This window comes from Argopecten irradians, chromosome 8 (genome assembly GCF_041381155.1).
Source record: "Argopecten irradians isolate NY chromosome 8, Ai_NY, whole genome shotgun sequence".
Taxonomy (NCBI): domain Eukaryota; kingdom Metazoa; phylum Mollusca; class Bivalvia; order Pectinida; family Pectinidae; genus Argopecten; species Argopecten irradians.
Window position 1 is genome coordinate 21023046 of NC_091141.1, and position 17805 is coordinate 21040850.

General features: G+C 36.2%; 1 protein-coding gene across 8 annotated transcripts in view; it reads right to left on the reverse strand.

Annotated features, from left to right (window-relative positions):
• The window catches only part of LOC138329645 (myoneurin-like), a 101905-nt gene that overhangs the window by 49477 nt on the left and 34623 nt on the right, over positions 1 to 17805 (reverse strand). Inside the window, exon 5 of one of the 8 annotated variants that reach the window (XM_069276778.1) lies at positions 1351 to 3755. The exons of 5 other annotated variants lie outside the window; for them this stretch is intronic. In XM_069276778.1, coding sequence (XP_069132879.1) covers positions 3001 to 3755 — 755 coding nt within the window. In that variant the 3' untranslated portion in view covers positions 1351 to 3000. Of the gene's footprint in view, positions 1 to 1350; positions 3756 to 12375; positions 13349 to 13553; positions 15202 to 17805 lie in introns of those variants that run through there. 2 more of the 8 variants (XM_069276784.1, XM_069276785.1) reach the window with 2 other exon arrangements.

Genomic DNA, 17805 nt, shown 5'->3' on the forward strand with positions numbered 1-17805 from the left:
CTGTCTTACTGTGACCTTGGTTAAGTTTGGTCTGCCTTACTTTGACCTTGGTTAAGTTTTGTCAACCTTACTTTGACCTTGGTTAAGTTTTGTCAACCTTACTTTGACATTGGTTAAGTTTTGTCTGCCTTACTGTGACCTTGGTTAAGTTTTGTCTGCCTTACTGTGACCTTGGTTAAGTTTTGTCTGTCTTACTGTGACCTTGGTTAAGTTTTGTCTGCCTTACTGTGACCTTGGTTAAGTTTTGTCTGCCTTACTGTGACTTTGGTTAAGTTTTGTCTGCCTTACTGTGACCTTGGTTAAGTTTTGTCAACCTTACTTTGACCTTGGTTAAGTTTTGTCTGTGTTACTGTGACCTTGGTTAAGTTTTGTCTGCCTTACTGTGACTTTGGTTAAGTTTTGTCTGCCTTACTGTGACTTTGGTTAAGTTTTGTCTGTCTTACTGTGACCTTGGTTAAGTTTTGTCAACCTTACTTTGACCTTGGTTAAGTTTTGTCTGCCTTACTGTGACCTTGGTTAAGTTTTGTCAACCTTACTTTGACCTTGGTTAAGTTTTGTCTGCCTTACTGTGACCTTGGTTAAGTTTTGTCTGCCTTACTGTGACTTTGGTTAAGTTTTGTCTGCCTTACTGTGAACTTGGTTAAGTTTTGTCTGCCTGACTGTGACCTTAGTTTAGTTTTGTCTGCCTTACTGTGACCTTGGTTGTCTGCCTTACTGTGACCTTGGTTAAGTTTTGTCTGCCTTACTGTGAACTTGGTTAAGTTTTGTCTGCCTTACTGTGACCTTGGTTAAGTTTTGTCTGCCTTACTGTGACCTTGGTTAAGTTTTGTCTGCTTTACTGTGACTTTGGTTAAGTTTTGTCTGCCTTACTGTGACTTTGGTTAAGTCTTGTCTGCCTTACTGTGACCTTGGTTAAGTTTTGTGTGTCATTAACATTTCTTAATGTAAAAAATATTCTTTAGCTTGACTTTTTTATTCAATGCTCAGAAAGGAAATTGGTGTGTGTGACCTTGAGTTGACCTCTACATTTGTATAACTGAGATTACAGATTCAATAGTCTGGGTCAGTAGTTCACTACTCTATATAATGTCATTGTGACCTTCAGTTCTCAGCTGTGGTGTGATACACAGAAAGGTAAAGGAGGGGGGTGAATGGAGAGAGTATCTATTTGTGCTAGGTGGTCTGCAGGGCTGCTTAGAGTATGATACTAACTTCTACTACACTTATAGTAATTAAAGGTGTGTGAAATTATATTTTTATATTTTGAGTTATGTAAAGTGACTTTTCCAGCTTTTCTACAGAAAACTTATGGCAGCATAGTAAGGAATACATAAACCAGGAAATAGAACACACACTTTCAGAATTGTTCAACTTTATTCTAACTACAACTTATTTTGTACATAAGATCTCTTCCTTCAAATTGTAAAATATTCAGCAGTGCCGTCTATAAAAAACTAAATACATTTGATCTCAGCATTTTGGAATTACTTTACACAATTTAAAAGTTAAAGTTCAGTGCCTAGGTCATCAATTAATATAAATTTACATTACCACTGTGTTATCCATTAGTAGTATGTTTACAGGGACAAAAAATAATATCTGACAATTGTGAAACCACATGTTTATGTTTTTACAATATAAATCTATATTGTATACTATTTCCATTTCTCATTTTCCCTCTTCCTTCTAATCTGTTGTGACATTTTCACCCTTTATATCTGTCACTGACCACTTGACCTATGACCTCTAATCTGTCACTGACCACTTGACCTATGACCTCTAATCTGTCACGGCCCATCTGACCTATGACCTCTAATCTGTCACTGACCACTTGACATATGACCTCTAATCTGTCACTGACCACTTGCCCTATGACCTCTAATCTGTCACTGACCACTTGACCTATGATCTCTAATCTGTCATTGACCACTTAATCAATGACCTCTAATCTGTCACTGACCACTTGACTTATGACCTCTAATCTGTCATTAACCACTTGAACAATGACCTCTAATCTGCCACTGACCACTTGACCTATGACCTCTAATCTGTCATGGACCACTTGACCAGTGACCTCTAATCTGTCCCTGACCACTTGACTAGATAGTTAGACTAGTACCCTCTCCGTATCATGAACATGTCCATGGCTTGTATTGATTACAACAATATTTTTGTCATTGTTTTTTTAATGGACCCTGACTTCATTGGTTACCATATGATTTTTCTTTTGACCACCAGACTTTGTCTTTGTTGTACCACTAGACTTTGTCTTTATTGACCACCAGACTTTGTCTTTGTTGTACCCCCAGACTTTGTCTTTATTGACCACCAGACTTTGTCTTTGTTGTACCACTAGACTTTGTCTTTATTGACCACCAGACTTTGTCTTTGTTGTACCACTAGACTTTGTCTTTATTGACCACCAGACTTTGTCTTTGTTGACCACTAGATTTGTCTTTGTTGACCTCTAGACTTTGTCTTTATTGACCACCAGACTTTGTCTTTGTTGTACCACTAGACTTTGTCTTTATTGACCACCAGACTTTGTCTTTGTTGTACCCCCAGACTTTGTCTTTATTGACCACCAGACTTTGTCTTTGTTGTACCACTAGACTTTGTCTTTATTGACCACCAGACTTTGTCTTTGTTGTACCACTAGACTTTGTCTTTATTGACCACTAGACTTTGTCTTTATTGACCATTACGCTTTGTCTTTGTTGTACCCCCAGACTTTGTCTTTATTGACCACCAGACTTTGTCTTTGTTGTACCACTAGACTTTGTCTTAAATGACCACCAGACTTTGTCTTTGTTGACCACTAGATTTGTCTTTGTTGACCTCTAGACTTTGTCTTTATTGACAACCAGATTTTGTCTTTGTTGTACCTCTAGACTTTGTCTTTGTTGTACCACCAGACTTTTTCTTTGTTGACCATTAGACTTTGTTGACCACCAGATTTGTCTTTGTTGACTTCCAGACTCTATGTGGATTTTGTCTTGGCTAAGACTGAGGACTTGGATAAGATTGTGGATTTGGAAACCCTGACAACAGACTGTTGTTGTCTTCTCTAAAGTTGACCACTTCACATGACAGTTTGCTGTCCCTATGATAAAGTGTGAAACAGTTTCTCTGTCCAGTACACAGAGGGACATCACAAACCTCACATTTATAGGTAGTGTACACATACCAGCCTGACTTTGTCCTCACTTGTTTCATTAAACAGTACACACACGGCTTGTTTTTCATCATCGGGGTGTGTATTGCTCTGTGATTTAGCATGGAACCCATGTGACAAGGGCTCATCTCTCCAGCACTGGGCTCGTCAGGGAACCCTCCAGGATGGGACTGAGCCCGATGAAGTTCTACAGGGATAACCTGTGAATCCCTACTCTGGTCCCACTGAGGAGCATGCCCCTGGGTAGGGCCTGAGAGGGGTCTCGAGGATCTCCTCCTGGGCCAACCCTGCCGCTTGCCTGTGGTCCAGGTGGGTTGTTTTTGCTGAACACTGTGAGGACTAGGGGTGTTATCGGTAATGATTACATCAGGCTCTCCCCCCAAGTCTATATAAACTTCCCCAGGGGTTACATCCCTCACCCCCAGGGCCAGTAGGGCGGGGTCAGCCCCTTCTAGTCCAGGAAGCCCTGGTGGAGCTGAGGAAGTTACAGCGGAAGGGGCTGTAGAGGTCATCGGAGGAAGTTTAAGGTTCTGTTTCTCGCCATTCTGCTGTGCTACACCTCTATGTTTTGGTGTTGGCTCTGAAATCATAAAGAAATACTTGTATCACTACTGGGGTTTGGACATAAAGAAATACTTGTATCACTACTGAGGCTTGGTCATAAAGAAATACTTGTATCACTACTAGGGCTTGGTCATAAAGAAATACTTTAATCACTTCTGGGGTTTGGACATGAAAAAATACTTGTATCACTACTGGAGCATGGTCATAAAGAAATACTTGTATCACTTCTGGGGCTTGGTCATAAAGAAATACTTGTATCACTACTGAGGTTTGGACATAAAGAAAAACTTGTATCATTACTGGGGTTTGGGCATAAAGAATACTTGTGTAACCCTGGTCAATACTAGCAGCAATACATGTATATCGCTCGGCTAGAGAGAACTTCTCTTTAACTCGATCGGTTGAGCATCAGACTAGTAATCCAGAGGTCCCGAGTTTGATCCCTGACAGAGGCAGGTATTAAATTTATTGTAAATCCTGCACCCTGTTACATTGATGCCAACGTAGGGACTCGGGAATGATACTTCACGATACCTGCGAAGGAATCGTTGTGACCTCTGGAAACATGAGGACGACTTGTTTCCTGGAGAGGGAGTATGTAACCCTGGTCAATACTAACCGCAAATATACTGCTCGTCTAGAGAGAACTTCTCTTTAGCTCGATCAGTTGAGCGTCAGACTAGTAACCCCGAGGTCCTGAGTTCGAATCCTAGCAGAGGCAGTGATTATGTTTGTGTCAAATCATGTGCTTAGATACACTTGTATCACTGCTGGGGTTTAAATAAGCAATACCACCCATATGTGTTGATCTGACGAGTCGGATCGCACGAGTTTGTTGTGCGAAACAAAATATAACTACTGGGGCTTGGACATAAAAAAATACTTGTATCACTACTGATCCATTTCTAACAATATCACAAGAGATAGACTAATACTAGATGTCTCTATCATTTATACATTGTGAAATAAACTTTGGCATTAAAACTGAAACACAGTCTCATCCACATCAAACCAGTCACAAATATGACTTTCCAGTGATAATGATGAGGATAAACAAAGTGTAGAGGTTGAAACAGAACACTGAACGGACAAGGACGGCATCTGGTCTGAAGCTCCAGTATCCTCTTTTTGATTCCTCCAGAATTTCATACAGTTTAGCTAACATTCAGGATATCTAGTAGACAACCAAGGTATCAGAGAAGCTGACAAAGCAGAGTTATATTTCTACACAAGTTTATTGGGCATTTGTAAATGTCAACAAGGTCAGTCACAACAAAATTTAATAAAAATACAATAAAATATGCCTCTATCTCGTACACTGGTCCAACCTATACTTGTCCATACCATCAGCAGGTCTAAACAATTTGTATCGCACGGTACAGTTCATTATGGCGAAATATATATACATAGGCTAAGCTTTACAACAAGGCTTGTTCATGTATGGCATCATTGTATACAGTATGACACTTGTGACTTGTATTGTATACAGTATGACACTATGTGACTTGTATTGTATACAGTATGACACTATGTGACTTGTATTGTATACAGTATGACACTATGTGACTTGTATTGTATACAGTATGACACTATGTGACTTGTATTGTATACAGTATGACACTATGTGACTTGTATTGTATACAGTATGACACTATGTGACTTGTATTGTATACAGTATGACACTATGTGACTTGTATTGTATACAGTATGACACTATGTGACTTGTATTGTATACAGTATGACACTATGTGAGATGTATTGTATACAGTATGACACTATGTGACTTGTATTGTATACAGTATGACACTATGTGACTTGTATTGTATACAGTATGACACTATGTGACTTGTATTGTATACAGTATGACACTATGTGACGTATTGTATACAGTATGCACTATGTGAGATGTATTGTATACAGTATGACACTATGTGACTTGTATTGTATACAGTATGACATAATGTGACTTGTATTGTATACAGTATGACACTATGTGACTTGTATTGTATACAGTATGACACTATGTGACTTGTATTGTATACAGTATGACACTATGTGACTTGTATTGTATACAGTATGACACTATGTGACTTGTATTGTATACAGTATGACACTATGTGACTTGTATTGTATACAGTATGACACTATGTGACTTGTATTGTATACAGTATGACACTATGTGACTTGTATTGTATACAGTATGACACTATGTGACTTGTATTGTATACAGTATGACACTATGTGACTTGTATTGTATACAGTATGACACTATGTGAGATGTATTGTATACAGTATGACACTATGTGAGATGTATTGTATACAGTATGACACTATGTGACTTGTATTGTATACAGTATGACACTATGTGAGATGTATTGTATACAGTATGACACTATGTGACTTGTATTGTATACAGTATGACACTATGTGATTGTATTGTATACAGTATGACACTATGTGACTTGTATTGTATACAGTATGACACTATGTGACTTGTATTGTATACAGTATGACACTATGTGACTTGTATTGTATACAGTATGACACTATGTGACTTGTATTGTATACAGTATGACACTATGTGACTTGTATTGTATACAGTATGACACATGTATTGAGTATCATATGTATTGTATACAGTATGACACTATGTGACTTGTATTGTATACAGTATGACACTATGTGACTTGTATTGTATACAGTATGACACTATGTGACTTGTATTGTATACAGTATGACACTATGTGACTTGTATTGTATACAGTATGACACTATGTGACTTGTATTGTATACAGTATGACACTATGTGACTTGTATTGTATACAGTATGACACTATTGTGATTGTATGTATACAGTATATGACACTATGTGACTTGTATTGTATACAGTATGACACTATGTGACTTGTATTGTATACAGTATGACACTATGTGACTTGTATTGTATACAGTATGACACTATGTGACTTGTATTGTATACAGTATGACACTATGTGACTTGTATTGTGTATACAGTATGACACTATGTGACTTGTATTGTATACAGTATGACACTATGTGACTTGTATTGTATACACAGTATGACACTATGTGACTTGTATTGTATACAGTATGACACTATGTGACTTGTATTGTATACAGTATGACACTATGTGACTTGTATTGTATACAGTATGACACTATGTGACTTGTATTGTATACAGTATGACACTATGTGACTTGTATTGTATACAGTATGACACTATGTGACTTGTATTGTATACAGTATGACACTATGTGACTTGTATTGTATACAGTATGACATAATGTGACTTGTATTGTATACAGTATGACACTATGTTGACTTGTATTGTATACAGTATGACACTATGTGACTTGTATTGTATACAGTATGACACTATGTGACTTGTATTGTATACAGTATGACACTATGTGACTTGTATTGTATACAGTATGACATAATGTGACTTGTATTGTATACAGTATGACACTATGTGACTTGTATTGTATACAGTATGACACTATGTGAGATGTATTGTATACAGTATGACACTATGTGACTTGTATTGTATACAGTATGACACTATGTGACTTGTATTGTATACAGTATGACACTATGTGACTTGTATTGTATACAGTATGACACTATGTGAGATGTATTGTATACAGTATGACACTATGTGACTTGTATTGTATACAGTATGACACTATGTGACTTGTATTGTATACAGTATGACACTATGTGACTTGTATTGTATACAGTATGACACTATGTGACTTGTATTGTATACAGTATGACACTATGTGACTTGTATTGTATACAGTATGACACTATGTGACTTGTATTGTATACAGTATGACACTATGTGACTTGTATTGTATACAGTATGACACTATGTGACTTGTATTGTATACAGTATGACACTATGTGACTTGTATTGTATACAGTATGACACTATGTGACTTGTATTGTATACAGTATGACACTATGTGAGATGTATTGTATACAGTATGACACTATGTGACTTGTATTGTATACAGTATGACACTATGTGACTTGTATTGTATACAGTATGACACTATGTGACTTGTATTGTATACAGTATGACACTATGTGACTTGTATTGTATTCAGTATGACACTATGTGACTTGTATTGTATACAGTATGACACTATGTGATATGTATTGTATACAGTATGACACTATGTGACTTGTATTGTATACAGTATGACACTATGTGACTTGTATTGTATACAGTATGACACTATGTGTGACTTGTATTGTATACAGTATGACACTATGTGACTTGTATTGTATACAGTATGACACTATGTGACTTGTATTGTATACAGTATGACACTATGTGACTTGTATTGTATACAGTATGACACTATGTGACTTGTATTGTATACAGTATGACACTATGTGACTTGTATTGTATACAGTATGACACTATGTGACTTGTATTGTATACAGTATGACACTATGTGATTGTATGTATGTATACAGTATGACACTATGTGATTGTATTGTATACAGTATGACACTATGTGAGATGTATTGTATACAGTATGACACTATGTGACTTGTATTGTATACAGTATGACACTATGTGACTTGTATTGTATACAGTATGACACTATGTGAGATGTATTGTATACAGTATGACACTATGTGACTTGTATTGTATACAGTATGACACTATGTGACTTGTATTGTATACAGTATGACACTATGTGACTTGTATTGTATACAGTATGACACTATGTGACTTGTATTGTATACAGTATGACACTATGTGACTTGTATTGTTACAGTATACAGTATGACACTATGTGAGATGTATTGTATACAGTATGACACTATGTGACTTGTATTGTATACAGTATGACACTATGTGACTTGTATTGTATACAGTATGACACTATGTGAGATGTATTGTATACAGTATGACACTATGTGACTTGTATTGTATACAGTATGACACTATGTGACTTGTATTGTATACAGTATGACACTATGTGACTTGTATTGTATACAGTATGACACTATGTGACTTGTATTGTATACAGTATGACACTATGTGACTGATGTATTGTATACAGTATGACACTATGTGACTTGTATTGTATACAGTATGACACTATGTGACTTGTATTGTATACAGTATGACACTATGTGAGATGTATTGTATACAGTATGACACTATGTGAGATGTATTGTATACAGTATGACACTATGTGACTTGTATTGTATACAGTATGACACTATGTGACTTGTATTGTATACAGTATGTCACTATGTGACTTGTATTGTATACAGTATGACACTATGTGACTTGTATTGTATACAGTATGACACTATGTGACTTGTATTGTATACAGTATGACACTATGTGAGATGTATTGTATACAGTATGACACTATGTGACTTGTATTGTATACAGTATGACACTATGTGAGATGTATTGTATACAGTATGACACTATGTGACTTGTATTGTATACAGTATGACACTATGTGACTTGTATTGTATACAGTATTGTATACAGTATGACACTATGTGACTTGTATCGTATACAGTATGACACTATGTGACTTGTATTGTATACAGTATGACACTATGTGAGATGTATTGTATACAGTATGACACTATGTGACTTGTATTGTATACAGTATGACACTATGTGACTTGTATTGTATACAGTATGACACTATGTGACTTGTATTGTATACAGTATGACACTATGTGACTTGTATTGTATACAGTATGACATAATGTGACTTGTATTGTATACAGTATGACACTATGTGAGATTGTATTGTATACAGTATGACACTATGTGAGATGTATTGTATACAGTATGACACTATGTGAATGTATTGTATACAGTATGACACTATGTGACTTGTATTGTATACAGTATGACACTATGTGACTTGTATTGTATACAGTATGACACTATGTGACTTGTATTGTATACAGTATGACACTATGTGACTTGTATTGTATACAGTATGACACTATGTGTTTTATTGTATACAGTATGACATTGTGATTGTATTGTATACAGTATGACACTATGTGACTTGTATTGTATACAGTATGACACTATGTGACTTGTATTGTATACAGTATGACACTATGTGACTTGTATTGTATACAGTATGACACTATGTGACTTGTATTGTATACAGTATGACACTATGTGACTTGTATTGTATACAGTATGACACTATGTGACTTGTATTGTATACAGTATGACACTATGTGATGTATTGTATACAGTATGACACTATTGTATTGTATACAGTATGACACTATGTGACTTGTATTGTATACAGTATGACACTATGTGAGATGTATTGTATACAGTATGACACTATGTGACTTGTATTGTATACAGTATGACACTATGTGAGATGTATTGTATACAGTATGACACTATGTGACTTGTATTGTATACAGTATGACACTATGTGACTTGTATTGTATACAGTATGACACTATGTGACTTGTATTGTATACAGTATGACACTATGTGACTTGTATTGTATACAGTATGACACTATGTGAGATGTATTGTATACAGTATGACACTATGTGAGATGTATTGTATACAGTATGACACTATGTGAGATGTATTGTATACAGTATGACACTATGTGACTTGTATTGTATACAGTATGACACTATGTGAGATGTATTGTATACAGTATGACACTATGTGAGATGTATTGTATACAGTATGACACTATGTGACTTGTATTGTATACAGTATGACACTATGTGAGATGTATTGTATACAGTATGACACTATGTGACTTGTATTGTATACAGTATGAGACACTATGTGAGATGTATTGTATACAGTATGACACTATGTGACTTGTATTGTATACAGTATGACACTATGTGACTTGTATTGTATACAGTATGACACTATGTGACTTGTATTGTATACAGTATGACACTATGTGACTTGTATTGTATACAGTATGACACTATGTGAGATGTATTGTATACAGTATGACACTATGTGACTTGTATTGTATACAGTATGACACTATGTGAGATGTATTGTATACAGTATGACACTATGTGACTTGTATTGTATACAGTATGACACTATGTGACTTGTATTGTATACAGTATGACACTATGTGACTTGTATTGTATACAGTATGACACTATGTGACTTGTATTGTATACAGTATGACACTATGTGACTTGTATTGTATACAGTATGACACTATGTTGACTTGTATTGTATACAGTATGACACTATGTGACTTGTATTGTATACAGTATGACACTATGTGAATGTATTGTATACAGTATGACACTATGTGACTTGTATTGTATACAGTATGACACTATGTGACTTGTATTGTATACAGTATGACACTATGTGACTTGTATTGTATACAGTATGACACTATGTGAGATGTATTGTATACAGTATGACACTATGTGACTTGTATTGTATACAGTATGACACTATGTGAGATGTATTGTATACAGTATGACACTATGTGAGATGTATTGTATACAGTATGACACTATGTGACTTGTATTGTATACAGTATGACACTATGTGACTTGTATTGTATACAGTATGACACTATGTGACTTGTATTGTATACAGTATGACACTATGTGACTTGTATTGTATACAGTATGACACTATGTGACTTGTATTGTATACAGTATGACACTATGTGACTTGTATTGTATACAGTATGACACTATGTGACTTGTATTGTATACAGTATGACACTATGTGACTTGTATTGTATACAGTATGACACTATGTGACTTGTATTGTATACAGTATGTCACTATGTGAGATGTATTGTATACAGTATGACACTATGTGACTTGTATTGTATACAGTATGACACTATGTGATGTATTGTAACAGTACACTATGTGACTTGTATTGTATACAGTATGACACTATGTGACTTGTATTGTATACAGTATGACACTATGTGAGATGTATTGTATACAGTATGACACTATGTGACTTGTATTGTATACAGTATGACACTATGTGACTTGTATTGTATACAGTATGACACTATGTGAGATGTATTGTATACAGTATGTCACTATGTGACTTGTATTGTATACAGTATGACACTATGTGAGATGTATTGTATACAGTATGTCACTATGTGATTGTATTGTATACAGTATGACACTATGTGACTTGTATTGTATACAGTATGACACTATGTGATGTATTGTATACAGTATGACACTATGTGACTTGTATTGTATACAGTATGTCACTATGTGACTTGTATTGTATACAGTATGTCACTATGTGACTTGTATTGTATACAGTATGACACTATGTGACTTGTATTGTATACAGTATGTCACTATGTGACTTGTATTGTATACAGTATGACACTATGTGACTTGTATTGTATACAGTATGACACTATGTGACTTGTATTGTATACAGTATGACACTATGTGACTTGTATTGTATACAGTATGTCACTATGTGACTTGTATTGTATACAGTATGACACTATGTGACTTGTATTGTATACAGTATGTCACTATATGACTTGTATTGTATACAGTATGACACTATGTGACTTGTATTGTATACAGTATGACACTATGTGGCTGGTATTTGGGAATATCTATCAGTAGCTAGTGCTCATTCATTTCTATCCATTACCATATCTAAAATAGCAAGCTAAATACAAAACTGGCAAATTGTTATTAAGATGGAATTAAACTTGGTCATTGTTTTCATCCAAATAACTGTTCTATTTTGTCTTGCTCTATGATTAATTTACTTCTCTTTCTATTGATTGGAGTGCTTCAGAGATTCTTTGAAGCAAATGAAACCGTCACTGTGTGTCTCATCAAACTCGAATTTGTATACAAGTCTATAAATCTGAAAAGGACAGGAGTGGGTCGGGGCAGACATGGTTCCCCATGGTGGTGACCAAAACAATGTTAACATCAGAATTCTTGTTTTCACACGGCCAAACCTACTGAAAGCATTAATCAATGTTTCTATGGGCATGTCTAATGGGAACTCTGGTACGAGTCGAGTCGAGTCTTTGGAATATTGATGCCAGCGTAATCTTTGTTGACAGCCAGGAACTTGTGGTACTGGTGGAAACAGTCGCGACTGCCCTTACACAGCGGGATGTCACACTTGTCACATTTGTAGTAAGAATAGGCGTACCAGCCTGACTTGGTCTTCTTCTTGTTTATCTGACAAAACACACAGGGTTTGTACTTCTTGTCTATAGTATACACCAACTTATGGTCGCTGAAAGTTTCGTGGGAGGCCTCTTGACCTTCACCCTGCAGCTGAAGCCATGCCCCTGGTTGCTGTGTTGCCCCAGTGTCAGGTCTAGCCCCTGACTGGGTGGGGTGAGCAGCTATGGAGCCATGTATCATAGCCGAGACCAGCTGACTCTGGGACATGCCAGAACCCTTGAGAAACGAGCCCAGACCGGGCAAGGCCTTCACAGAGCCAAGTGCTGCCCCCTGGTGGTGAGGAAGTGCAGCCTTGTGCCTCATCACGTTAGTGACGTGTAGTGGGTCTGGTTTACTGCCAGTTTGTGGGTCTGAAAGCAAAAAAGAATGCTTTGTTAGAACTCGCCAAACTGTCCCCAGTGATCTTATAATAGGCCAGTATCTGCTGTACAATACAAGACAGAAACAGATAGAAACTGACATCAGTGTGGGTGTACTCCACTCAAAGATGGTGCTGCACATTCTGTAAATGTTAAGTCAAAGATAAAAAAAAGTCAAAATTGTTGTTAGGTATGTCCAATAGTTTTAATGTTTCAACAAAATATTTCTATATACAAATATGAAATTACAAGACCAGTTTTCAATCATACAAATCTACCTATTTACAAAGTAATATCTATATATGTAATCTGGTTCAGCTTTATTGCTGTGAAACTATCACAAGAGTTGTCATATCTGCTGGTTTAGTACCACAAAATGTGTAGGTTGTAACGACACCTTTAACAAAAATTTTATACTAAATAAAATGTTTTTTTTTGTTTTACATATTTCACAACAAAACATATTATTTAAGCTGTAAACAAGTCAAATTGTAGAAGAACTGGCATTCATATAAAATGGTATGTTGGGGTTACAAGGGTTATCATGAAGCTCTGAACAGGGTTACTAGGGTTATTGTGAAGCTCTGAACGTGGGTTACTAGGGTTATAGTTAAGCTCTGAACAGAGGCTACTAGGGTTATCGTAGGGGCCGCGGTGGCCGAGTGGTTAAGATGTACTGACATATTACCACATGCCCTCCACCTCTGGGTCGCGAGTTCGAATCCCATGTGGGGCAGTTGCCAGGTACTGGCCGTCGGTCGGTGGTTTTTCTCCGGGTACTCCGGCTTTCCTCCACCAACACAAACCTGGCACGTCCTTAAATGACCCTGGCTGTTAATAGGACGTTAAACTAATCAAACTAGGGTTATCGTAAAGCTCTGAATGGGGCTACTAGGGGTATTATGAAGCTCTGAAGGGGGTTACTAGGGTTATCTTGAAGCTCTAAATGGGGGTTACTTGTACTGAACACTTTAATAATGTGACCTTAAGGACAAATAATCAACAGAAGCCCTTTAAAATGATGTCTATTCCAACAAGCTAATTCGACCACTATATATGGCCTAAAGATGTAATCCCCTCACCAACTCATATACAAACTAATAATGCTCTAATACATCCTGGTAATAAAGGCAGCGCCTGGACAAGCTTTTTGGCAATTGAGGTCAAATAACAAAATATATGTTACAGTGACCTAGTTTTGGTATGTGATATCTCACACAGGTAGAACTGCCATTAGACATTAATGGGAATGTTTAGAGGCCTCTGGGTCGTTCTTATGGTAATGTTTAGAGGCCTCTGATTCTAGTCAGCATGGGGAGGGAAAGTCCCATCACTATTGCACGTTTGGGACATGTATTGGTGATATTTATGGAAACAGTCTCGTTTACTGCGACACAGCGGTACGTCACAGACTTGACACTTGTAGTAGGAGTAGATATACCAACCCTTGGGGGTTTTCACCTTGTTCATCACACACACTACACACGGTTTGTACTTTTTGTCCTCGATGTACACCAGTTTGTGTTGTCCGTACTCATGTTGACCTTGATAAGTCTGTCCTACACTGGTGTTCAAACTAGGATCAACAAGACCACTTATCTCAGGGTGTCGGAGCACAGAATCTGATAACATTGGCATCATTGGGTTTGAACTTTGACCTTGAAACCTTGCCTGCGATACATTTACAAGTTGTGACGTTCCTTGTGAAGTTTGTTTTGGAATCATAAATGACGATAATAATTCAGGAGTAAGGCCGAAATTTTCAGAAATCAGTGAGCGTTTGTCTACAGGATGATGTTGTCTTATAAATCTTGGTACGTTACCGCTATCAGAGATCTCTGGATCTGAAAGAATAAAAGTGTATCTGTTACCATGCAGTCTATCTATGGTCACCAATAAAAACAGATAAAGAATTTCTTTAAAATAATGGAATTAAACTCTCTTCACTCTTGTATTTCAATGCAAATTTCAAGATCAAAGTTGATGGTTTCATTTCATTCCTGGATATGTGTATAAACAATTTCTGTAAGATAACTGAAATAAACTTTCTATGCAGATTTCAATGTCAAAGTTCATGGCTTTCTTATATTCCTGAATAAGTGTTGCAGTGTCAAAGTTCATGGTTTTATTTTATTTCTGAATAAGTGTTGTAGTGTCTTCTTCCAAAGCACTACACATACAATTAATGTTTCACCAGTTTATATAATGTTGGCCTTATACCGTTGCACAGTTTCATTATCTTTGTAAGCCTCCCTCTTGGCAGTGAGTTTCTGGATCAGATCCCATCTACAGTAAAAAAGATTTCAACCTTGCCAATGTGCTCAATGCCAAAACCATATGGCCAGCAAGTTCTGGCAATGTTCATCAAAACATCTTCTATGATTTCCAGATACAGTACTAAATACTGTTGCCATGGTTAAGAGGGGCTAAACAAGTTTGAATATATACCGGTACAATGTAAGACACAAAAAAATGCCTTTAGGATGAAATTTTAATAGTGATTTCTTCATCCCAGCTATTCTGTGTTCACCTATAACACAATAATCCGCTCTTGTGGGTAGGTATAGCTGGTTGTGTCATGTGTAAGTGAGTACAACATAGTTTTCATTGAAAATGACATTGATTTGTCTAACGTCCTATAAACAGCCAGGGTCACTTAAGGATGTACCAGGTTTGATGGTGAGGGAAAGCCAAAGTACCCCAAGAAAAACTAATGGCCTATGGTCAGTGCCTGGCAACTGCACCACATGGGATTTGAACTCGCGACCTAGAGGTAGAGAGATTGTGTAAATAACTCAGGATTCACACATACACTGATGACATAACAATCAGCAGGATCCTCAGGAGCAGATGACTCAGTTGTATGGATTAAACATTAATCTGATTAAAATATAGGATCTGACAACATCCCATTAGGGGTCACATAATGGTGACCTTTGGAAATTGCCAATCAAATTGCTGCTGCCAGAATCTTGACAGGGGACAAAACAGTCAGTTTGAGAAAGAAAGCTGAATGTATATATGTATACTGGGACAAAATGGAGTTTTCAGTTGAAGACTATCAAGATGTAGAAAATGCTTTTGATCCAAGGTACAGGTGGTATAAAGGTCATTCAAACACGAGCCCTTATGGGATGTTGTCAGATCCTCTATTAAACAGAGTGGTTATAAGGACCTGTATTTTAATCAGATTGGAGTAAATATTGATATGAGGGATGTCACCATTACCTGGATATCCCTGTAGTGATACTGTGGAGACTATCTTAGATAGAGCGAGTTTAGAAAGAAAATATAAGTTAACAAGTTTTTTCTGAACATCATTTAGAACTTTATTTAATTTAAATCACCAATCAATATGAAAACTAACAAGTGATATTTTGATCAAGCCGCCTTTGTAAGTTCTGAGCTAGCCTTGACAACCTCTGTATTGCCATCAAAAGCTGAATTTGTATCACATCATTGTGTTAGAATGTTGTAGTCAGTATATAAACTTTGAAATCAAATTTTATTTTGTTATAGTGGTATAATACTGATCAAAGCACCAATCTAACCTCTATTCCACCCTCATTCCCTTCAATCATCACACGTCACTATCAACCTCTGTAAATCTCATTGGTTTGTTTTTTGTTATAACTTATTTGCTATTTGTTTTATTCCTATAATTTTAGTATCATCTCTTGAATACAGTTACAATTGGCTAAACTGAAGGAAAAAAAATTGTTGGTTGTTATTATTAACCAATCAAATTGTTTGTAATTGCTCCATAAATGTAACCAATTAAAATGAGTCATTTGTATTTGATGGGTATTAAATGGAATGACAGCACTGCATTGGATTTAACGGATACGTCAAGAGAGATTCAGAGTTTGTAAATAAAAGGATGTTACTGTAATGACAAGGAACTAAATCAGCAAACCACTTGGACATCTACCTGATTACTTGTCCTACAGATTTCAGGCGATACAATCTATATAGATGAATTTTATTCCTGAAGTTGTTTTTTCTATGTAATTTTGGAAAACGTTCATTCTAACTAGGACACCTTTACTGAAACAAGTGATTCTATTTTCAAGAATTCTCCTTTATCATTATACAGTATTGCTACATGGAAATCTATTCATATTAAATTGCCCTGTATATATACATATGTCGGTGGAACTCGGTTAATACGAACTTGAAGGGATCGAGATAAAACTTAGAGTTATCCGAGTGTTCGAATTAAGCGAGTTCTTATGTCTACTCACGATATCTTTACTTGGTATATCTAGACTAGTTCCATGTCGTAAAATGATGTGAAAAGAGAGATGTCAAAATCGCCGATGGTAGTTGCAAAATTATAACAATAAAACCGAGATATATATTTTGAAATGCTGTTCTAAAGCAGGTTTATGAAAATGAAAATCGGCATTTTCGGCGAACACATTGTCCAAAAAATCTCATTTTGAGTT